The following is a 25,741-nucleotide window of genomic DNA, read 5'->3' as shown; positions in this document are numbered from 1 at the left end:
CTGCAAACTTGCAACTTAGAAGCCGTAGCATTTCAGGAACAGAGGATACGGAAAGCAGGCATCGAGCGGCGGCACAACAAACGAGCTAGGAACCGCCAGCGCGCGATCAGCGAAAGAACGTGTGTGGTGTGTATCAAAGGCCTTTTCTTCAACTATAGCATCATCACAAAGCAAGACTCGATAATGAAAAGAATGCATTTTACGTGTCTATGACAGCTGCCCGCGGTGGGATGCTAAGCTCGCCATCGGCGATGTGAACGCTTCGTTAGAGCTGGAGCTGATGTATGCACCGGTGATCGGAGCGGATAGTCTGCACACCATTACAAATGGCAAAACCGAACGACGCGTGAACTTTGTAGTCTTCCGAGGAATGGTAGTCCACCGCTCAACCTGAAGATCACCTGATCTGCTGATCAGAACTCCAACCCAATCGATAACGTTCTAACCAACGAAAAAAATTCTCCAATAGCACACACTTTTACACCTACCCTAGTACAATCATGGATTCGGAACGCCATCTGTTGACAGTGTACACAGCTCGTCGAGGACGGACTACGAGACGATTGTGCAGCCGAGCAATACGCTAGAGGTAGTGCTACCAACGGAGTAACAAATAGGTGCGGCTACTCTTGAGCATGACTGGGGCACCACCATAAGTAGCACTAACGAGATCGTACTAGTTACGAGAGTTCCGAAGTGACGAAATGATTGGTTTGACGGTGACCAAAAAAAGCGCCTACAGGAAGATCGGGATAACGAGGCGTTGGAGCAGCTGTACCGGGGTAATGACACACGTAATGTGATTCTGCGAGAAGATGAATCGCTCGTGTAAAGGCTATGTGCAGATACGCTAATGGGAAACCTCTCACGATCGGTTATAAGGTGATCGATAGATGGAAGCAGTATCATGCCAAACATCTGTTTGTCGAAGCCGTAGACGATGAGAGTAGCGCAAGAAACCACACGCACGCAGCCGACAACAGATTCTGGAGAAGATGGGACGGTTGAGGTTGCCACTCATCATCTGTTGTATTCATTTCAAAGCCGCATATTATACAATCGATCGAGATCAGCTATGGCATATAATGCAGGAATACGGGTTCCCGAACAAACTGACACGATTGGTCAAAGCGACAATGGATCGAGTGATGTGTTACGTTCGAGTATTAGGGATACATTCAGACTAGATATGTATCGAGTCCCTTCAAATCCTAAGTTAATTTTTTGTCAGAATTCAGATTTCAGAACAATGAAAATGACTCCGTCATTATTTTGGTGAGTCTTCCCCAGAGCGATCTAGAAATTGACCTTAAAAAGAACTTTCGAATGACATTCTATGTATCAAAAGAGGATGCAATTTTGAAGTAAGGTGAAGTTTATGTCGTATAATGAATCGTTAATACTATGTCCAATATGTAATTGCAGAAGAAACCGAAGCCTGTATCTAAAAGGATGATGGGCTATGCAATGAGGGCAACGGCAGTACTTCTCGCAGAGACGTCAAGGAATCCATCATAACCTATTGTAGTCCATTGCCGGGGGCATACATGAGTTGAAGATTTTTGCGAAGGCTACATCCGATCATGAGACAATACAGTGGCGGGAACGTATGAACGAAAATGAGAGGTTTAGGATCTATTTACGTAAGCACTACGCGCATATTGCGTCTCCTATGACTGGAATACGAAAAATTATCAGAAACGTTAACGAGGGCATATGACACTACCATGCCAAAAAACTGGATTGTGATGCAACTATACCAAGAAACTGGAACGAGTGATAAAGCGGAGTTTTAGCGGGCTATATGGAAACACTGACTCCAACCCGCGCTGGCCTATTTCTTGTGGTGATGGAGAAGATTGGAGTTTCTCAAGGCGTCCCAGAAAATCTGGACTGACAAATTAAAAGTTCATCGTAGAATGATTCTTTCCGAAGCACGATCCAACGTTACTGCCAATAATACGGCATATAATTACGGCGAGGTAGAGCGGGATAACAATGACAAGATAAAAGTCTCCACCGAGGAACTGGTAGCAGTGGTGAAGTATTTGAGGATGAAGAAACCGCCCGGATCACCTTGAGAGTGCAATAATCCAGGCATTCGCGGACATGTTCAGGAAAGTGTTTCAAAAACTTTTAGACGAGGGATACTTCTATGCCAAACGGAAGCTAGTACAGCTGCCAAACTCAGGTGAAAGAACCTCCTGAGGTTCTTTCATCGTGTAATCTTATATCGAAGATTACATGTCAACAGGCTGAAGCGACCGAGGATTCAGCGCCTCTTTGTACGTAGGTATGAAGCTCAATGTAAAAATAGATGTGCACTTAATCACGATGGAAAGTATAGTCTTTACCCGCAATGGATGTTACTGTTAGTTACTGTCTCCAAATTCTTTGCAGATTCCTTATACGCTATCTTCGCCGATATGCTTGCTCATGAAACTCTTGGACAGGATTGTACTCAATAGGATAATTTTCTTCAGCATTTATCGGGAGCGATCACGGTTGTCGAAGCACCAGTTCATAATTCTACATCGTCTTCATCTCTACGCTCCGGAATGGGACGTACAATGGGGTACTTCTACTGCTTTAGAATGTAGACGGTTTGCGGATGACATCGTAACAATGGTATTTGGTCCACTACAAAACGGAGGTACTATCGATCAGCAACTGCAGAGTTCTGCATCGAGCAGAAATCATTGTCTCGAAGCGTGAGCTGAAATAGATGTGAGTGGTGATCGATGGCCGACTGAGTTTCTACGCTTTAGTTAGATATGTGCAGCTGGTCCAAGTAGTTGCAAGATGCGTCTTCTGGCTAATATATCCTCGTCGATAGTGAGGTTATGTATTAATCGAGTGACGCTGCGTAGTACTATCAGGCTTTTTGCTATGCTAGTCGCACGCGTGTACAGAACTATCTAATCAGAATCAGTCTGCAGTATTGCTGAAATAATCCTACAATCCTTAAGCGGAAGGAGCACCAGGGGAATACGGAAAACACTAAAAACAAACTCGATGGCTAAGTGATTCTTCGATCTGGGTGCACCAGACACATGAAGTTGTAACCTGCTACTACAGTTTTTGTCGGGTTATGGTGGTTTCAGATAGCATACTCATTGGTTCGGACACGCTTCTTCATCCGTCTGTCCAGAGTGTGGAAATGTCGGGAAACGCCGGAACACATGGTCCTTGTCTGTCCTAGATTCGCAACAGCGTGACGAGAGATGCCTTTTCGTAGCGCTGAGATGTGTGATAACAAGGTACGTGGAATGTCGTTAGCGGAACAGTGACACTAGTGCTACCGAAATTGCAGCTAAAACGGCGAAACGAACAGCGAGATAGCAACACAAACCGCCAGGAAAATATGGACTATTAGTACCAAGTCGTTGAACAAATCCTGCGAGGATGACTGTGAAGTGATATAAATTGATTAAGAGAAAAAATAGACGGACGAGTCACACAAATTCTCCTATGCATCAGTAACATACCACGGAACAGGTTCCAGGATACCAAGATTATCGAACGATTTACAAAGATCTAACAACCACTGTAGACAGAAGGGCTCACTGAGAGACTTCCAAGGCCCAAAAGCCTCCCAAAAGATCCCAAGGCATACGATCGGATACAAGCAGTACTTCGCAGTTCACCGAGTAAAGAGACAATATTTGCTGAATTGATAATTTCCTTAAAAATTACTGGTTTTGCTGAAAAATTAAAGGCACGTTTGTAATAAGGTGTCTATTTCAAGTTATAGGTTTGATTCGACATTCTGTGTCAGGCCTTTCTTACCGAAAACGACGATATGTCTTAAATCTTCCACCCCCCGCCATAACATCAATCAAGCAGTATGTGAAAATACTTATTTCTCAAATTCTCGATTTCTAGTGCAAAGACACATGCGATAGATAACACCAACCTAACCATCTAGTCAGCCGTGCGATGCTTGACAGCATCAGTGGCATGCGAAAATATTCCCCTAAAATATCAACGCTCACAGCCCGTATGGTGAACCGGTCATCTCGAAACAGCACTCTTTGTGTGAATATAAGAACAAACGCGCAAGACGCCGATCTCTTCAGAGGGGTCGGACACCAACTCGCCATTTCACTAGCTCACATTGATCAGAAGAATGCGCGTTGCGTCCGCTATTCACACCATCAACCAATGATGTGAGTGAAGCGACCTGCTCCAATCTGAAAATGGTGGTGTCCCGTTCAAATCCCAAAAACAGAACGAACAAATGAAGACTTGACTAACGCACTTCCGTGAATATTTTCTTCTGCGTGTATCCGTATAAATCCGCGATCTCGATAGGGTAATAAAAACACCCGTTCGTTCGTTTGTTCGTCCACCCGGTCTATTCCTACAATTATTTAAATCTAGTGCTCCATGCGAGATAATAACGCAATTCAAATTAATTTGTTTTGTCTCATCTGTTCTTTTTTATTTCTTTCTTTCCTTTCTACTTCCCGTACGTACGTGTATATCTTACTTCAGGTACTTAACAACCCGCGCATCTTAGCTCACCTGAAGCCTGGCCCCTGCTCAAGCATCCCGAGATCAGCCGAAAGCAACCACTCGACTCGAGTTCATTCAAGAAAATCATATTTTTGCGCATTTCATTGAGTCGGGCTGCCTACCTACCTGCTGGCTGTTGCTGCGTTAATTACCACACCTTTCTATGAATGACCGTCGACCCGTAGGCAGCGCTAGGTTAGAGCGAGAGAGAGAAAAGGAAATAAACAATCGGACAGGTGTTTTAACTACAACAAGCGAACCGAAAAGTGATATACAGAAGCAGAGCAGCAAACAGCACAGAACCGTGAACCGGTTTATTTACTATTCTGCCGGCTTAATTCTTCGGATACCTACTACCTACCTACTATAAGTAGAGACACGATTGAGCGTGGAAACATTTGTTTATGGTGCATGATACTTACAAACGTCAGATTGCCAGAAGTGATTAGTAGGCTAGTACACTGACGAAACGATTTTCTGATGGGACATCCGCGAGACTCCAGGAGACGAAGGAAAAATGTATGTAGAGAACTGTGGGTTTGAAAGGGGGGTATTTTAATTGGTGGGCATAATATGTGCGATTACCTTTTGTATCATTTATTTATTTGTTTTTACGTGACTTCAAAACTAATTCATTTGTCATGTTTACGTGTGATATTGCGAACAAAACGGCAACGTTGTACGATTTACTAATGAATTTTTGGATTTTTTTGTGTCTGAAGTGGATAATTCTGTTTTATGTATTGTTTTTATAATATTTGGGTCGAGACGAATACTTGTTTTAGTGATAGGATTCCCACTTCGTCTCTTCAGAATCCGACACTGACTTAGAGCCAGGTCTAATCTAGTGCAGGATTGTTCAGTCGGGTTCGATATTCAAGCAGGTCGATTACTTCCAAAGTGTACCAATTTTTATTACCAACGAATATATCGTGAAAATCAAGCATCACAATCCTGAATATGCATGTTTCAAAAATACTATAGTTTTGAAGTGACGTTGGTCACTTCCCTACAGTCATCGGGAAAGAAAAGCAATGTTAGTGTGACAACTGTTGTTACAGAGAGCACGTGTAGACCTCTGCTTCCCAACGGTTGTCACGGGAGGGAATTTTAGTTGATGGGGTGGGATAAATATTTACATACTTCTTGATTACGAATCTATGCAACTCGCAGACGTGTTATCATATGTCAATTGCTCTGGGCAGCCGGCTGCCGATTTTTTTTTGTAAAAATTTACTTTTGTAGGTTAGTATTATATTGGAATTTTTCAGTCTTCAAAATATATAACTCAAAGTAATTTTGAACAAATGTAGGAGCAAAGTAGGACCAATTTTTGACCACCGTTTGACCAATGTCGGATCTATGTTGAATCAATATTGAACCAATTTCGAATCAATATCGATCCTATGTTGGACCAATGTCAAATCATAGTTAGACCAATGTAGAATCAATATTGATCTTATCAATATTGGCCCAATGGTAGTCCTATGTAGGACAAATATTGGTCCTTTGTTACACCAATGTTGGATCAATATCGAATAAAAAAGAGACAAATATTGTGCCAAAGTTGGACTAATGTCGGAGTACTGTTGATCCAATGTTTAGCCAATATCGGAGCAATATTGGGCCAATGTTAGTTCAATTTCAAATCTATGTTGGTCCAATGTCAAACCAAAGTTGGACCAATATTTAGCCAACGATTTGCGGATCAACATCAATGACAGATCAATTAAAGAAAACGGCCAAACCCACAATGGATTAATATAAGACCAATAACGGTTCAACTTGTTGGACATATATTGAATTGAATTCGGCCCAGTGTTGGACCAATGGCAGGTGGAATGTATAATCAGTTTTGACATGAGACGTTGATGCAGTCGAATAATGGACGGAAAACGTGTAACAACCATGAGTTTGAAATATCAGCTCGTAGACAGTCAACATTAGCATCTGATGCATTCAATTGAAGGTTCGGTTTTTGAGGGTGTAATGTATTCAGCTGGTCCGTCTGCCATTTTCACGTGCTTTGAATTTGTGCAGTTCTGGCGTTGGGTTAGCAGCTGAGGAACAGCGCTTTTTTATCACATTGTTTTTGTATCGAGGTCACTGATTCTCTGTCGATGGGACCAAAGGAGTGACATAAACCCACTTAGCCAAGTCACTCCCAACGATTTATCAAACCCCCACTAAATTGGATCGGTCGGTACGGTTGTCCACGTTTCTTCCTTATTCAAGGTTCAAAATAATTCGTTGATTAAAGTCTTCATGAAATGAATAATTTGATTGCCGTATAAATTTGAATCATCTTCTTTCCATACACACCCAATTTGGCTCGGTGATTTCTCAACAGCCGTGTGGTCAGCAAATTTTGAAAGCGATATCTCAGTGAAGTGAGATTTGTTCGCTGAGTTTCTGTGAAATGTTTTCCGAGTATCAGTTATAAAACGTCACTTTTACTCAAACATTTTTTTACTGAGATCTCAGCTGTTAAGATTTCGACAAAAAAGTGCGAAAAAAGCTGAAATTCGACAGCAAAAATTAAGTGTGTATGTGTTACAAACATTAATATTGACTAGAAAAATTGTAGGCGAACGTCTACAATTTTCCAGAATCCCTACATGTATTGGCTGTGTATGTGTAGACTAGACTAGATATCGTATCGAGATCACTGTTTCAACGAGAATTTCCCATCGCGCACAGATTTGAGATTAAAGTTGTACGCACACGAAGTGACAGGACACACGCCACAAACAATATTTGCCATGAATTTTGTTCTAGCTATTGCAACGCTGCAACAGAAAACAGCGTTGGAATAGGTACAACAAAACTCGTAGTGAATATTTTTTGTAGCGTGTGTCCTGCTGTCTCGTATGTGAATAGCTTAAAAATTACCCCTCAGTCGTTATCAGTAAAGCAAGCAAGCCATTTAGCCTACCACGCTTTGTTACTTATCCACTTCACCAACAGTATAATACTGTTGCCTCCGGCTTCACAGTGCAATGAGTCAGTCACAGTGTTAATAATTTGAGAAAACACAGTTTCGACTCGCTTACATTCGCCTGAGACCTACAGAGCATGAGGTACAACGGTTAATAAAAGTGAAATAGAGCTCAGTTTCGAAGAAGTGACCACCATACAGCTAAACTATGTGAAAATCTGTCTATTAATATCCTTTAGAATGTTTAGACCAGACGGAAAGCTTCTTTGGGAAGAGCAATATGCAACTGAACATCGAATACAACAACATCAGAACCAAAATTCCCGTGAACATGGAAGCTGATAAAATTTATGCTTGTATACACGCTGAACTAAAATACATCAAACGAATTATATCGAAATACGAAGTAGTGGAATCCGTTACGAATGACACTCGGGGAAACTTTTTCCTCGGTATTTCCATCGGCGTACATGTTGTGAGAATGCGGGTGACTAATCCTACTACTTCCCGTTTGACTACGGAATGTGCTAAAATGGAGTCAGCTAGGAAAGGCGTAACTGATAAACTCTTCTGGAAACTCTTAATTTGAATACCAGGAGCTGTTTGTTCTGGTTTTGTGTCAGAGCTTTCTCGGGCTGTTATATTTGGCAACGTCTCAAAAGAACAATTGTAGCTTTGATAAGGAATGTCATCTGCATATAGTTTTTGAGAGAAATATGCCAGAACACGGGGACTTTAAGAGGCACCCCACACGAGGGTCTTAACAGGCACACTCAGTCTAAGCCAAGAGATGATTTGTCGCGGTGAGTGGCGTCTCTTTTTAGTACTTCTGTAAAAAAATACAAATTCGTCGAGCGCCATTTGTCGCAGGGCTTGGTGGACTCTCTCCACAAAAGTCGCATTTTTCAGCAAGGGCACCGCAAACGGTCACCCGATAAGAGTTTTAAAGGACAAATAATTTTGTCCCGTCCAGTGTGATTGCCATTTAAAATTTTCGTTTCCTGAAATAACGAGTCCTTGAAGTAGCCAACCCCGTGTTTTAGTACACACACGTAAGACAAACTTTCACCAGTGACCACACAGTTGATCTCAACTTTGTGTGCGGGTATGTAGTCATTCACAAAAGACCTGTCACCAGTGATCTCATTTGCTTTCTTTAGATTAAATATTACAATTTGGAGCTTTTCTGGCAATTTTTTAGTTGGTGTCTTCAGAAAAGTTTTAAAATGAATTTTGTGCCGAAACGTAGTTTTTTGACAGTCTAACCTCAAAATAATCGTAATTGATCAACGTGCGTGTAAAATATAATATTTTTAATAGCTAATGTGTACATGAATTATAAATAACAAACAAATTTTCTTTTTATGTTTCGACGCCCTCGGTTTGATACTGTACCTCGACGTGGTCCGGGAGCTTTTCCACTGTAGCAGTATTACAGTGATTATATACAAACTTTGGCTAGGACTACTTTATTTTTAGTTAAGCTACATTATGATCAAATTTAGTACTTAACTTGGCGACATTTTTTACCCACACCTACCATGGTCGAAATAATGTACAAAGTGGGTTTAGGGCCAAGTTCTCCTGTAGAGGGCTTGACGAGGAACCCTGATTTGGCACTCTCTTAACCTTTAAGTGTACCATGCCAAGACTCCCAAAAAGGACAATATACCAGATGAACTCTGACAGCCCTTCGCGATCATCCACTCATACCTACGCTCGCGATCTCCCACAGTGAAAAAGCGAACCGTCTAGCACTTACAAATTTACAAACACGATCTCAACCAAACAAATGCTCGTGTTCATGTGACGCTCACATCCTAAAGCCCTCGGTCCTAGAACCAATAAAAAAAATAACACTCATATCCACTAGACAATCCGTGGCGACATGATCAGGAACTCTAGTGCTATTTTTTGTTAGGCCACTGTGACCACTATTCAGGTTATCTGTTGTGGCTGCCCCTGTTTGCTCTACATGTCACAGATTGCCCGAATCCAATGTAGTTGTCCACATGTGTCGTCCCAACCGGATATTACATCTATCTATCTATCTATATATATAAAAGTCAAAGTTTGTATGTATATGATTCATAGACTCCCAAACGGCTTAACCGATTTCCGCAAAAATTTATACACAGTAGATATTTGTTATGGGGCGTGTTTGTGTGATATTGATTAGGGATTATCTGCTTGCCAGATGGCGCTTTGGAATAAATTGTGTTTTCAACGAAAGAGGAGAAAATCGCAGCAACGCGCGATGGGTATTAGCTAGTCTATCTATATATATAAAAGTCAAAGTTTGTATGTATATGATTTATAGACTCCCAAACGGCTTAACCGATTTCCGTAAAAAATTATGCACTGTAGGTATTTGTTATGGGGCGTGTTTGTGCTATTAGTTGGAGATTATCTGCCCGCCAGATGGCGCTTTGGAACAAATTGTGTTTTCCTCCTATTTCGTTGAAAGTCGCAGCAACGCGCGATGGGTATTAGCTAGTTATTAATGTAGCTGAGGATGCATTTGGGACAGGTATGCCATACCTCGTGAGGCGTCATAAGATGCCTTCCAAAGTATCGCTTCCTTCGAAGAAATAGTACTGCACAATGGTAGAGAATATGTTCCGAACTCTAGTGCTATGGAGGATCGCACTCTCTTCTAGCATCTGAGCCGTACACATATTTTCGGTCCGCGCGATCACACACGAATATGTAAATGGCCACACGATTACAAAATTAAATTTATACACGCAAACTCACATACACGCTATCACGCGACATACGAAAGCCTACGCTATCGAACACGTTAACATACAAACGCTCGATCCGTTCGCGATAATACACGCCATCGTGAAGCCCCTACGCCCGCACATCTGAACCGTACACTCAATATCACATTAGGATTACTACCCGCTGCGATTGCAGTGTTATAGTGAGTGACATTTCGCGTCTATTCTGCAGTTATAGTAAGTGATTATGACAGGGAGCCCTTCCAAGAACCCAGCTCTATAACTCAACAACAGGGCAACACCCAAATTTTTTTTTGTGTTAGCCACATTCAACTAGCAAAAAACTGTAAGTATGAAGTATTTTTCACATTAAGAGCCATAGCACTCAAGGAAGAGCGAGACGGTGAAGGAAGAAAGTTTTCAAAAGCGTGCAAGATGATCTTATAAGCAAGTTTAAAATTTTTCGACGACTTAACCCTTTGTTTTCTACCGCAGGAGTCAGGATGCGGATCACCTGAGTCTGCGGCATAACCAGACAAGTGTAAAGTTACTTAGCACATTAGTTAAGCCACAGAAAGCTTCCACAATAAGCATATTGCGACGTCAAAACTTTTTAAATGAACTGGTTTTTCGCCCCTCACATATTACACGCCGGAATGTTTGATTTGTTCAAGCCAACACACAACGATGTGCTCAATCAATACACGCTGTCTTCTAAAACAGCATCTAAAGCCTCAAATAGGCTTTTGATTGGCTCCACTGTGCCGGCACCTGCTGCTAAACCAAAGACAGTTCAGCCAATAACTGCTGCATCTAGTATATCGAAGCCAACAACCAGCACATATAATGCTAAAAGACACTCAAACGGCAAACCAATAATCTTGGCCGTAGACGTAAGCGAGCACGAGAGAGCAGCAAACGACTAGTCGCCGAGAAAGAAGATCATCACTAGCAGTGACAAGCTGTGCGAAAAGACGTAACTTTTATTTTAATCCAGTAAATATGTAGATCAACGCCATTTTGCAATCGACGAATTGAATGCCTGCAGGAAACATTTGGCTATACTTTTCGGGTTCCAAGAGTTGTCCTGAATTTGGTATCCCACAATCACCAGCGCGGTTGAAGCAGGCGAAAACAGTAACAATTCCAAAGGTGTCCCAAAACCGTCACAGGCAGCATTGTCATTTTAAAGAATGTTCCATCAACCATCCAACGGTACCTGAACTAGATAGCTGCTGACCTGGTTTTTCCAGTCTCATATGTATGTGATGATTTAACAGTCAAACCGGGCTTGATGTCTTTTGGGAAAAGCATTTCAACCAATCAGAAACATGCAAAGGAAGCAATACGAATGTTTACCGTATGCGGAAGGCTCTGATCTGATGTCCCGGGCTTGAGATGTGCAACATGCTGTATGGAAATTCGTGGCATTTGGGTTATGCTTTGCGTTATTTCAATGTCGTAAAAACTAAAGTTTAATTTAATGAAATTTTAGCTTAGAAATATTTCTGAACGGTATGTGCAAACAGATCGAAAATTTACCGTGAAATGGTTGAAATTCGTAACATATGATTTTTTATGGTGGCGTACATCGAAAACAAAGTCGTAATCCTACGTCAAAAAGCTATCTATCACAATTAAGTCCCACAATTTTTTGATCTGGAGTGTTTCAAGCAAGGCTATTTTTTCAGAACTGTTCAACTGTGTAAATGAAAATTGTTATTACATTGCCGTTTCATAAATCTGCCAGGGGTCCAGATGACATTTATGATGTGAATACCATCCATTCCATTTGCGTATAAATTGCAGTACATCATATCGCGAAAATTAAGTTCGCCCATTCCTAGTGGTCACAAATCATGCATATTTCAGTGCCGATGACTAATCCTGTCCGAACCGAGTAACCATCTGAATATGCATCTACTTAACGTACGTAGCGAATAATCCCGCACGCTCTTATCCTCGGTCGTGTTTCTCCCTCACTTCGCCACCACTGATTCGCCCGTAGCGGGTGACCGTACATTAACCAAACTGTTGAATGTTTAATGTGTTTTTTTTCTTCTCCGTTTTTCTTCCATATATGTCCTGGATCCTACACGGCTTGACCTCAAAACGACAACCACAAAAACAACAGCTACTTCTATTACCACCATCACCGGCACGACCACTACAACTGCTACAGCATCAACAATCACAATAACTCCTGACACACGGTATCATCATCGTCATCATCATTGGAACAAGAAATCGTCACCATCGTCATCACCGGGTGAATATTTTAGGCATCAACGATTAATCGATTTGACAGCAGCTAACATAAAATCGATTGAGTCCAGAGGCTGGTCCACCTGGGCTGCGAACATAACCGCCCCTCCCCCTCATCCGACGCTGACCAGTGTCCATTGCTGTGATTTACCTGTACCGTTGTTGCGGTGCATCTGTATTTAATTTTCCTGTTGATCTTTTGAGCTGCATTTTATTTGTGTGTGAGATAATTTACGCGGTAGTGTTACAGAAGAAAAAAAAATTTTCGAGCAAACTGCATTTACATAGAAGTCATATGTAAAGAGAGAGTGCGTCATAAAAAATTGTTCAAGCGGAAATTATTCGATTATACACCGGTTGACAGCTGGTTACACAGTTAGGGAAAATTCTGTGAAGGTCAGTGTATTGATTTTGCACAACCGGACAGCAAAGATAAACCGGTTGGAACTGACCAACTGACCGAAACAGGTCCGTGATCACCCACCCACTTACTCACACACACACACACCCTCACACACACGGACGAAACAGACGAAAAGAGAGACACGTTGCGGTGCATACGCACACCGGTGTTGGTGCAGATCGACGATCGGAAGCGACAGCAGGCACGATGGACAGCCCCGGCGCTGTTGGAAGGCGTCGTGGAAACTCGCGGATCAATGCCGAAGATCAGGCGCTCGATCAGATCGCCAAGGAGGTGAGTACATCATACTTTCGATTTTGTTTCCATTTTGAAGCGATTTGTATTTTCACACGTACAATACGAACAAAAACACACACACAGACGTCGTAAAAAATGTTGGCGGATTTGCCTGATTTTGCGGAAAGGTGCTTTCCGGCTTACAATCTGCGACAGCGACGATGATTTAAGTAATATTTGACCGTTGGTGGCTACTCGTCCGACGTCATCGGTTTCAATATTGGAATTTGCAGCCGGTGACTTTCGGTTTGTAGTGTTATGGCTTATGGTTTCGTGCAACTCGCTCACAGATCAAGGTTTTGGGGGGTTGGTAAATTGGCATTTTTTAACAGTCACACTCGACTGAGCATTATAGCTGTAAGTAAGTGGTTCATGGGAAATGTTTATTGGTTTAAATTTAAACTCCTTCATGTCTATATTGTGTATAATGCAGACTATATTTTTAAACAGCTGAAACTTTTGGTTTAGTCACGATTTGCTCACAAAAACTGGTTCACAAGGTAAAGATGATTATTGGGACTAATTCACCTTTCATTTGAGCACTAACAGTTACTAGTATTATTCATTGAACTTTATTGAAATTAGTCCGATTGAATTCCACCGAAGCAGTGCTGCCAGGGAGTTTTAGTTAGCGGTGAAAAATGAAATTTCGAAATATATCTTTAATGTCTTGGAATGTTATTGAATAGCGAAAAACCTATCAATTTAGATTGTTATCAGCTTTTCCTCACATTATAAGATAATTTTATTGAAACATGTTTTCGTGTTTCCTGACACTAATACGTTTTAAGAAAAACAGCGTTATAGGGCATAAATGGGTTAGTACATATAACAGAACTAATTTGTTTCCACTGTTCAATTCTAGTTTGAAACAAAAAAAAGATTTTTCAAATGTTTAATTAAAGCTGAGAAAATTCGAATTGTGTACAGATTTCAAAGAAAATTATTTTTCGGAAAAAGCATATTTGAACGGACTATGAATAATATTAAAATTGGATTCTAAATGACCATTTTGGCACATTTGGAAGAATATCCAATTCTGGAATCGATATACCTGGATTCGGTTCAATTAGTCAATAATTAGTTTTTCTACTAAAGCTTTGTTAACGGGGAAAGAGATCAGATCAATTTACAGCTTTTCATAGTGATAACATCGCTACAGAACCCATAATTTGGTAAACTTTTCAAACTAGGCTATGCTTCCTTATGCTACATTGGTCATGGACACGACACATGCACAGTGACATTTTTGTATTCAGAGCTCTACTGTTGACTTTTGCGGAACTGTTTAGGTTTTGTATGGCCAAATGTAAGACTTTTTCTTAACCCGGTTCTTTTTGTATTTTTTGACATTCTGTCTTTGTTGAATTTTTGGTCTTTTCACATTCCATGTTCCTGTTAGCCCTTTTTGCATTGCATTTCTACGGACGACGAGACAAATATGCAGGAGTATTCAAAAACCCTTCTAGGTCCACAATATTATACATACATCGTAGGGAAGGATGTATGTGACGTTCATAAGTCGATTCAAGTAGAGCCATTTGTTCGAAAAGTAGCGGTATGGCAAGCAATATGTTTCTGCAGTTTGAAGTATATCATTTTTTATCGTGGCTACGACTTACCTTAACGAGAACAAAATCAAGCTGGTATCAGATTCGATCGAAACACCTTCGCCGTAATGCGTATTTGTGCGATGCGATATGTACGCAACAGAAAAAAATTGTATGTGATACTAGGTCTTTTAGACGTACTTCGATGGTATCGTCGCAGTGATCATCCTCCATACAAAAGCCAAAAAAAAACATTAAAACTTTGAATTTGATGAAAACTTTAGCTAAGAGCAATTTTGTGATGCTGATGTTTTTTGTATTTTTCATTCAACTCCATGGTGCTTAGGATGGCTCAAAAATTCAACATTTCCGAATATAGAGTGCACTATATCTGAAAATTCATTCTCAAAAAAAATAAACTAAGTGGTTTTTAAACAGAATACACTTTTTTTATCTGTTGTTAATTCTGGGAGATTTCCCTAAATTATATTAGGAATTCCAGAATAATCAAACAGTATCATAAAAACCTGTTTTAATCCACCTATAGGTGCAATTGTGCCTTTCTCATTTCTCCAAACTATGATTTAATAACTGGTTCATTCTTATTACACTTGGTAAGTATATATAAGAGCACCTTTTTGCATTCATCGAGGTATCGGTTTGAATCGGAGTTTTCTATGTGATCGCACTCCACAACCCGTAACTCCGGAGCTGGAAGTCGGATGGAGATGGAATTTAATATCAGTTTCCGGGGACGCAACACCTTTCATTTGAGACTAAGTTGATCAAATCGTTCTAGCCATTTTCGAAAAACCAATATAACCGTTATTCTGAATTTGGATGCTTCCGGATCCGTCGATGGTGGCCAGTGTGGCCAAAGAGACTTTGAATGACTGTTGGTGACCTAGATCTACAAATTCAACAGTTGTGTTTATATTTTGGAAAAAAATTACCTCACCAATTCATCGCAGAATTCGTTAGAATCGGGATTTGCTGCGTGATCGTACGTATCACCCTGTAATTCAGGAACCAGAACTCGGATCCACACAAAATTCAACAGCAGCTGATGGACCTTTCATTTAAAATCAAAATCGGTCAAAATCAAAATGTCAAAATCGGTTCAGAAAATTCCGAGAAACCGATGTGGACAAATCAGCAAATTTTGTTTTGTAACCATACTCTTCAACTCGTAATCCGGAACAAGATGTTGGTTGAAAATGAAATTCAATAGCAACCTATGGGAATATTATACCTTTCATTTGAATCTTAGTTTGTAAAAATCGATTCAGCCATCTCTAAGAAACCGATGTGGACATTTTGTTAACAAATCCGCACATACACACACATACATACATACATGCATACATACATACATACATACATATATACACACATACATACACACAGATATTTTGCGATCTCGGCGAACTGAGTCGAATGTTACATGAGACTCGGCCCTCCGGGCCTCGGTTAGAAAATCGGTTTTTGAAGCAATTGCATAACCTTTCAATATGAGAAAGGCAAAAGAATAATATTTAATTAGCTTAATAAGCATGAGTTCAATGTTATCTTCATGTGATTATAATTTGGAAAGGTTGGTGGAATGGGTTTGAACGTGTAGGGAATGGGGGGTTAGTAGAGTGGGAGTGGAGGATGTGTCAGAAATCCTTCATCTTATTTCGGTATACGGGATGGATGAAGGAAATGCGGGCGTGAGGGTGGTCCAGGGGGAGGGGAGTGATGAAGGAGGGAGGTGTAAGGGCAAGACGGGGAGGGGGGCGGCGACGCAATACTCAACTGCATATTTTGCCTTCCATTTGAGACTTGGTTTGAGAAAATCGGTTCAGTCATCACCGAAGAACCGATTTGACTTTAATTGTGGAATATGCCCGGAATTCCGGACTTCCGGAATCGTCGATAGTGGACAATATATTCAAAGAATGTTTGATTGGCAATCAGTGATCTAGATCTGCGATTAGAAGTTATTTGGTGACCATTTCAATAGTTTTTAGCCTCTGAGGTATTACGATTGTACCGATTTATATGGGAAATTCCAGTGTATCCTTACTAACACCCCTGTAACTCCGGAAGCAGGAGTCAGAACCGAATGAAATTCAGCAGCAGTCAATGGCATTACTGTATCTTTCATTTGAAATCAAGTTTGTAAAAATCGGTAGAGAATTCGTTGGGGAATGGGTGGGATATTAGCTTAGGAACTTGGCGGGTTCCCCGGGGGCGTCATGAACCGTCATAGGTGGCCAATGTGGTCAAAGCTACTTTGATTGATCATTAGTGATCCAGACCCGCAAACTAGAGTAATGTTACATCAATTTTAATATGTTTTACATCATTTGAACATCATGGTGGTACCAGTTTATATGGGAATTTGCTGTGTGACCGCACTCTTCAACCCGTAACTCCAGAACCGGAAGTCGGATCAACTAGAAATTCAATAGCAGCTTATGGGAGCGTTATACCTTTCAGATGAAACTAAGTTTGCGAAAATCGGTTCAGCCATCTCTGAGAAAATTGTGTGAGTTTAAATGACACACACATACACACACACATACACACACATACATACACACACAGACATTTGCCGATCTCGACGAACTGAATCGAATGGTGTATGACACTCGGCCCTCCGGGCCTCGGTTAAAAAGTCGATTTTTACAGTGATTGCATAGCCTTTCTTTATATGAGAAAGGCAAAAAGACTTGCCATAAAAAATTACCTTTATTGTGCCTCGGGACAAAAATGTGGAAATGTCCAATGCACTATGGTTCCCAAACCGTTTGTTTTAGATATAAATTATCTTCGACAAACCTGTCTTAGTTCTTTCTTGCCGATTTTTTATATTAGTTGAATTAGGGTAGTCCTTCTGGTTAGGGTGTTCAAAGCATCAACTTTTTAGATATGTAAAGTTCAGCTACATAATGTTCTACAAAGTTATAAATCAATCAAATTGAAGTAACTTTTCTGAAGAAACCGACCCATTTTGGCGAGAACCGGTACTTTGGTACTCAAGTCCCCAGTCCCGGTAGTACCGGTAAAGTACCAGCACTCGAATATTTTTTTTCAAATAATTCGCGAAACGCTTCAAAGCGAAATTGATTGCTTAAACTGATGTCTCATTGCATTTTTTTAATTTCGGATCTAGGCCACTTGGAATTCAATAATGGGTAAGCGGTGCGACTTTCGTCGACTTCAACAGATGGTAAATCTAAGAAACCCTATTATCAACAGTAAATCGAAGCGAGAATGTAAATACGTGTACGTTGGACGCATTTCGTTTCGACATTTTTGCTTTGCTGTAAATTGGTTACGACTTTTATGCATATGCAACTATGAAGTTCTGCTAAATTTTTCGATCACCAAAAATTACGAATCGCTCATATGAATCAGTTCACCAATTCTAAAATTGGAAGCTACTAAAACGCTGTTTGTTCTTTTATAGATAAAGATTTAAGGGCAAACCAAATACAGACATGACTTAGGCCACAGTCTCATTATGTTCAGTGAATAATTGGAACCAATCAGAATGTCACTAGTAAAAAAATCCAAACAAATTATTACTCTTATGCTTACTGTGAAATTTAGTAGAAGTTAGTTGAAGTTTTCATAAATAGTGCAGGAATTTGAACATATCGTTCAGAACAACGGGAGTTAGCAATAGTTATCTTCTAGAATTACTATGATGATGGCCGCACCTCATTTCTCCACAAAAGCTTAAGCTGAATGATTTATTTACAAGATAATTAAATATAATTAAAAACCACCTTGCCGACCTATATTTAGAAACGGGTCCCGCTGGATCTACAGCGACTTTTATGAAAAATATGTAGACGGGACCCGTCTACATATTTTTCATAAAATACCGGTACTGGCTTTTGTACAGTTGTGGTATTACGGTACCAATAATGGGTCGGTATTCCGATATTTTCGATACCGGTATTACCGGTACCACAACCCTAATGGATACCTCTAATGGTTCATGTGTTATGATTTTGTGCAAGGACCACCCTGATTCAACTAATATAAAAAAATCGGCAAGAAAGTTTGTTGAAGATACTTTATATCTAAAACCAACGGTTAAGGCGTAAACAGTTGTCCTCCTAAATACAGCTTTGACAGGATGACCAAACAAAACATGAAAATATACCCACTAAACAACACAACTTCCATACTGCCATGGCGACATGACCGGGAACTCGAGTATTATGGGAAAACTCACTCTCTTCTAGCATCCGAACCGTACACTTAAATGTATCAGATTCGTGGTCCACGCAATCATCTGAAAACACGCGAATATCGCGAATGGACACACGGTTATAAAATCGAATTTATATACAAATACAAATGCTTGAGCCCTTCGCGATCATTCATGCAATCTACATCCGCGATCTCGCAAACATGATAACATCCCGGCGAACGTTTAAGTACTTATGATGTTACAATGGAGGTCTCAAATGCGAACCCGCAAAAGCCCGTGCAGGCGCGATTATGGATCGGTCACGTCCGGAAATCTTTACCCTACGTCCTAGCAACTTTGGTCCATACATTCAGTTGAACCAATCAAAAAATAACGCTCGTATCTATTTGACAACACATGGCGACATGACCGGGAACTATAGTGATATGGAAGAACTCGCTTTCTTCTAGCATTTGAAACGATAATTAAGTATCAGATTAAGTATCAGATTCTTGGTCCGCGCGCGATCTGGTCTAGTCTACACATACACAGCCAATACATGTAGGGATCCTGGAAAATTGCAGACGTTCGTCCACAATTTTTCTTGTCATTATTAATGTTTGTGGCACATATTGAATATGACACAAGCATTAAAGCGGCCAGGCCAACTGTGCAGCGTACAAAATAAAGATGATTCAAAATTACGCGGCAATCAAATTATTCATTTAATGAATAATTTAATCAACGAAATATTTTAAACCTTGAATAAGGAAGAAGCGTGGACAACCGTACACAACCGTTTCAATTTGATGGGGGTTTGATAAATCGTTGGGAGTGACTTTGCTAAGAGGGTTGATGTCACTCCTTTGGTCCTAGGTTCCTGGGATGGGACAGAAGTATTTAGCCCTGCCCTGGCTAATGAGCCAGGGTTATAGCGCCCTTACTCTCTCTCTGAAACAATAGTGATAATAAACAAAAGACGCATTAAAATACAAACCAACAGACAACTCACTTTCGACAAAAATACATACAGGACTTCTATGTCCTAATAGGCAGTACAGGACCATGAAAACAGAAACCTTCCGCGTTCGTTGAGCGTTGACGGAAAATAACTGTACAGTATATTTCACAATAGTCCAAACCGATACTAAAGATCGACTAAGAAGTCATTTCTATTTCTATTTGGACAGAATAATTCCAAAAAATTTCGTTCCAAAAACTCGCGACACGGAACAGTTACCACAAAACCTCATGTGGATCCGACCATACAACACTCCTTCTACAGACACATGGAAAATAAAACAGCTAAACGCAGCTCGGAACAACATGTAATAATATGTCATTTTGAAAATGTAGCAAAAAATAACAAAAACAAAGAATTTCCAACTAGTCTTCTAAAAAATAATTGGAATTCTCTCACCCGATGAGTTCCGTAGTGATCTCAACCGCTACTGTGCACGAAAAGCAACTTCCGGATCCTCGAAAACTCAGCTTCCTACCACGCTCCATCTTTGCAATAACACACTCGGGTCATCGCTGGTCCAGACATCGAAACAAGGTAACAAGGTTCAACCGCCTCAACCACTTTCCGTGAACTGAACACAGTGCCTGGATCGCTTCGAGGCCAACTGCACTCAATTTGCTTATTCTACAATCACATCACTATCGGTATCCACCTTCCGGAGATCTACTCGTATTTTCCTGTATGTTTCAATTTCGAGAGTAGAGGTTTCTTTTGAATAAAAATTGACAGCAGTAAAAAAAATGCACCTCCGTCTTCGAAAAAGATTCTTGGTCCGCGCGCGATCATCCAAAAACACACGCGAATATGCGAAAGGACACATTTATAAAAAAAGTAACATACACGGTAGCACACGCGACATACAAACGCACATGCGATCAAACACGCTAACGTACAAACGCTCGAGTCCTTCGCGATGATACACGCGAGCGCGAAGACCCTATGCCATTTCTGAACCGTACAATGAATATCACATTCAGATTCACGGCCCGCTGCAATTGTCCTTAAGGACATTATACAAGCGAGCCACAACATACCTCCTACGCCGCAAACACCCCTCTCCCAGACCTAACCATGTATCTGACATGAGCAAATAAAAAAATACGTTTTTCAATACACTAACCTTGCCGGTGTACCACGAAACTGCTACTTGAGGAAACTAGAACATTTTCCTATACAACCAACCTGAGTTTTTGACGGAATTCCATCTGTAGCGCTTATTTTGTGCGAAAATATCACCCCTCTTCACTTGGAGTTTCTTTTCGAAACACTCTTATTTTTCTTCTTCTCACTTTCAGTGCACCTTTTCAAATGCACTTTAATCACACACCACTGCACAAACACTCGCGAAACTTTAATCGTTCATTAACAAAACTTCAAATTTTCTGCCAATGTGCAGATGACCGAGGGAAAATGTCCGAAAACTCATTTCGACATAGATCTTTCATTAGGGCTTAAATCGCAAATGTAAACAAACTGCGTTTTCGCTATTATGACATTATGCGACAAAAATACTACAAGATTGAGGTGAAAATTAGTTAAAATGGTTTTTAGTTCGATTTATAATTAAAGAAAACAAAACGGCGAAACATGCATTTTCTTCGAGATTTCGACTTAGGCCCTTCTTCTCATATGGAATATAAAGGCTAAACTTACATATTTTGACAGAACCGGGCGTACGGTTATTATTCACAAAATTATTCTTTAAACGGCGGTTCTATTATATAAATGATAAGCAATATCTACTAGGATCATGTCTACTCGATAGTTGTTGCACATAAACATTCGAATATTTCGATATTTTCATGAAATTCGAAGAAAAGATGCACGCGCCCTATCATTTACATTGGGTTTCTATGCGCCCATTTGCTGAGCCCTATTAAAAAGTATACTGTCAAGCTCGCCCATTTACCCAGCCCTACCCAGCAAGACAGAGTCAGTTTAGCCCTTTTACCGCGCCCTTCTGAAAATTATGTACACCATTTAGCCCTTCCGTAAATAGTGGTTGCTGAAGGGCAAAATCACGACTGGGATGCAAATTGGGCGTAAGCATTTTTTTAGTTTCTACCCACTAAAAGCACATAGGAATTAAATTCTTTGTTATATTGTCATAAGGTTTAACCAAAGATGCTTCCGGAAAAACATGGTCATAAAGTAATTTATACCTACAATAAAAACTACATTTAGAAAAGCATCGCCGTATATTGAAACCGATTTTTCTCCATTTGAGTACATTGCGACTTTGGCCCTATTGAAAGATCTGTGTCGATTTGTGCGTTTGAATTTTCACTTCGAATTCCATTTTTCTCAATGTAAACAAGCGCGTCGGTGCCTAGCAACAAGCGTGCGCGTGGCTTCCACATATCTTCACCTTAAACAGCGTGAAGTATCCCGTGAGAATCATGCTCTACAGCTCTAGTAGGACAACTCGAATAAATCGGTTTACGTTGTTTATGAACGGTCCCCTTATTGAGTTTATACGCGCAACCTGTTTCAGTTACATGCAAAGTTCAACAATTATCCAGATGAAGGGTCGACAATCGTTCGGTAAATATTTTCAAAAACAGAAGCTTGTTTATGTACATGTCAAGTTCATGTCTAACAGCTTGAATTGAACCTGTCGGATAAGATAACAATATCGTCGAATTTATTTTGGTTTTTCTAATTGAGCGGCTGTCTAATTGAAATCGATTAGCTGTAAACATTAAAAAAAACAACGACCATGTCTGGAATTTGCAGACTTGTGATTCCTACCATTTAACTTGGAATTTTAACGTTGATACGGGTTCGTTGGTAGAGCACCAAATCCGACGTTCACAAGCTTGTCATATCTATACGAACATCCCACTGCAATTCGCATTTCCTTTATGCTTGGTTGCATCCTGCTAATAAATGCGCTCCGTCGTTGTCGCCACCAACAGCTTACAAAGTAGCTACCGTTGACATTCACCGTGACTTCAGTTTGCAGATGTACCGACCGAGGTCGTCTTCCACCCCAACTGTAAGGTGCCAATTCGTTTGCTTCCATTTTTGCCCGGTTCCGTCGTAAAAGTATGTTACTCGCATCATCATCATCGTCGTCATCATCATCTTCATCCGGCAGGGATACCTACCTACCAGATAAATGGAAGAAGTGTCGACGCCAACGAGACCACAACGACACCGGGCGACCGGCACAATTAGGTACTTGTTCGCGTGTGGTGCAAAATCGTCGCCTACTTTTTTTTTCTTCCTTCTATTAATTTGCGGCCGTTGTTGTCTGCGCGCCGTCACGTGGCTATGGCAATTCTCCGGCGATCTTGTAGTAAACACGAATGCTGTAATAATTAGCGGATGATGTCATAGGACAGAAATAGAGCCCGCTAAGTGCAGTCGTGGTTGGAGAAGAGTTTTCTACAAAACGATGATCTACTCGGGTGAAGAGCCTATTGTGGTCATACATATTAGGGACAGGTTTACCTCATTTACAGATTTTTTTTTTGCAATTTTTTGTAATTCTTTTTAACTGTAATTATTTTTAACTGATTTAACAGATTTTTGGCATTTTTGGAAATTTGTCGGGTGCTGTACTATTTCGTCAATTATTCGGTTTACAATCAATTGCAGGCCATAGCAATTGTCCAAAGATGATAGACACTGCTCTAACGTTAGTTCAAATTAGGAAATTATTATAATAAAAATAAAGTTAAAATGCGCTCAACGCTCTAGTTGATAGAAGTACAAAAAATTTACGTGGAGTTGTCTAAATTTTCTATCAATTTTTATCACTCTTTGCGAAAATCTCGAGTCATTAAAAAAAATCCATTCCGTCGGAAATGTTTAGAATTATTTCTAGAACACGACGCCATCAGTTCTAATGTTCCATGTCACTATCGACCGGCACATTCCTTAACATTTCCCAGCTATACTCCTAATGCCCTTACATATATGCAAAACCCAGCCCCACCGACATTCAACGTCGTAGAACAAAAGAAATTTCCACGACAAAACAACAAAAGGGTCCACGGCGCACTATTCCTCCACTCCGGAATCGACGTTGCTAGGAGGTCAGGTTTAAAATTAGAATTCCGCATGGTTTCCACGATGCAACCGGCCGACAGACCGACGACATCAGCATCGGCATCGGCCGGGTCTGCAGTCTGACAAATCCATCAATCCATCTTCACCGCCCAACTCCGGCTGTCGGCTGTTTTCGAATTCAGACGAGGACGATGCAGTTCTTCTGTGCTGTTGCTCGCTCATCCGCTTTTTTCGTCGTCCGTCGTGGTCTGTTTTCTCCCGTTGTTGCATTCTGGAAGGTAAATTTAGACCCGAACGCGTGCGTGACAACAGACGACACATTGCATTGTTTCAAGTTTTCCCGAGAGGAAAAATTAAACGTCGGCGTGTACCTACCGAGACCGTGGGCATTCTTTCGAGAGGATGGACGCAGGAAGAACCTTTGTGGGATGGGAATGGAGACACTTCCGACGGCGTTCGCCACACAGAAATTTGTTTTTTTGTTTGTTGGATGTATCAATTTTCCTTTTGGGTCCAACTTTCGGAGATCAGAGGACGGAAGTTACTAAGATTGTGTAAATATGTTAGACTTAAAGTGACGTTTGATGGACAAAGTGTGTCGGGTTTCAAATTTGTACTCAATGTGTCAGACCAGTTGGTTGTGCGGGGTAAACATAACGCAAAGGTGAAGATTCTAAATCCGTTCCGTGTTAGATATCATTATTTTGAGCAAGTATGACGACAGATTACATTGTTTGTCATACGCATTCCTAAGCAACTTAAGCATCAATGAACTTGTCAATTGTTGACGCAAGACGAACCTCGAAAATCAATGTATTCAACAGTAGTACATACAAAACTGCGTTATCTCTTTCAGAATAAATTTATGTATGTATCAAAAACTCCCAAAACAATTGCTGATCTGGCAAGCAATTTGCGTATTTGGTAAAATAAACGCGCCACATTAAATATTACAATCGGGTTAATCTGTGAACAATAATATTCTGAGAGCCACTCTGTTACCTTTCCATGTTGGAAGAATCGGGAACTTTTATTCCTTCCTCCGTGATAATATTGATCCGGAGCTTTTATATTATTTCACATGTTAGAAAATAGCATGGACGTTATTTTTGCGATGTTGGTGTTTTGTGCCCAAGTTGATATAAGTTTTATATGGGATATATTTATAAAATAAATAAAAAATAAAAAAATGCTCTTTAAAAATGCACGAAATTTCATTTTGAATTTCTTTTTTTAACCGGGTATCATGTACTCAAACTTATTCACGTTTAAAAAAAATGAAAGATATGAAACAGTGCAACTATTTCTAGCATCAAAACTTTCATCGATTTGGACCACGTTTAACACGCACCACCAATTTAACTCATTTGTTGCATAAATTTTTTCATATCTTGGTTGATTTTTTTCCTGGCTATGGACAAAATTCCAACATCGCAAAATTATCTGCCACCCAAACATACACGAGTATAAAAAGGCATTTCCGAGCATTAAATTACATCGTCGCTGTTGTGCTATCTTATGACAAGCGCCATTTAGCACATTTCGAGAAAAACGATTTTTAAAGTTTGAGATTGAAATTAATTGTAACTTATAAATGGTAGAACTAATTCAGAGAAGACAATTGATTCTTCTATCTATTCTGTATTAATCTCTCAAATATTCGGAAGATCGGTGAACTACATTGCAAGTTTTTACTAAAAATGTAAACAAAAGTCAAGTATTGATGACATTTGTATGGCGTGTCTTAATCGTGCATGGACAATTTTCCATAGAAAAAAGCCATCAATAATAAACTTTTATTCATATCTTTG

The 25,741-nt window shown here is 40.3% G+C and overlaps 1 protein-coding gene across 3 annotated transcripts in view; it reads left to right on the top strand.

Moving 5' to 3' along the window:
* The window catches only part of LOC131688421 (leucine-rich repeat flightless-interacting protein 2), a 109,856-nt gene that overhangs the window by 5,214 nt on the left and 78,901 nt on the right, over positions 1–25,741 (top strand). For all 3 annotated transcript variants that reach the window (XM_058972690.1, XM_058972681.1, XM_058972709.1), the window contains exon 2: positions 12,317–13,144. In XM_058972690.1, the coding sequence (XP_058828673.1) occupies positions 13,058–13,144 (87 nt within the window). In that variant the 5' untranslated portion in view covers positions 12,317–13,057. The remainder of the gene's footprint in view (positions 1–12,316; positions 13,145–25,741) is intronic.

The sequence above is a fragment of the Topomyia yanbarensis genome, chromosome 1, assembly GCF_030247195.1.
Source record: "Topomyia yanbarensis strain Yona2022 chromosome 1, ASM3024719v1, whole genome shotgun sequence".
Lineage (NCBI taxonomy): Eukaryota > Metazoa > Arthropoda > Insecta > Diptera > Culicidae > Topomyia > Topomyia yanbarensis.
This window is presented reverse-complemented; position numbering and strand designations above follow the sequence as displayed.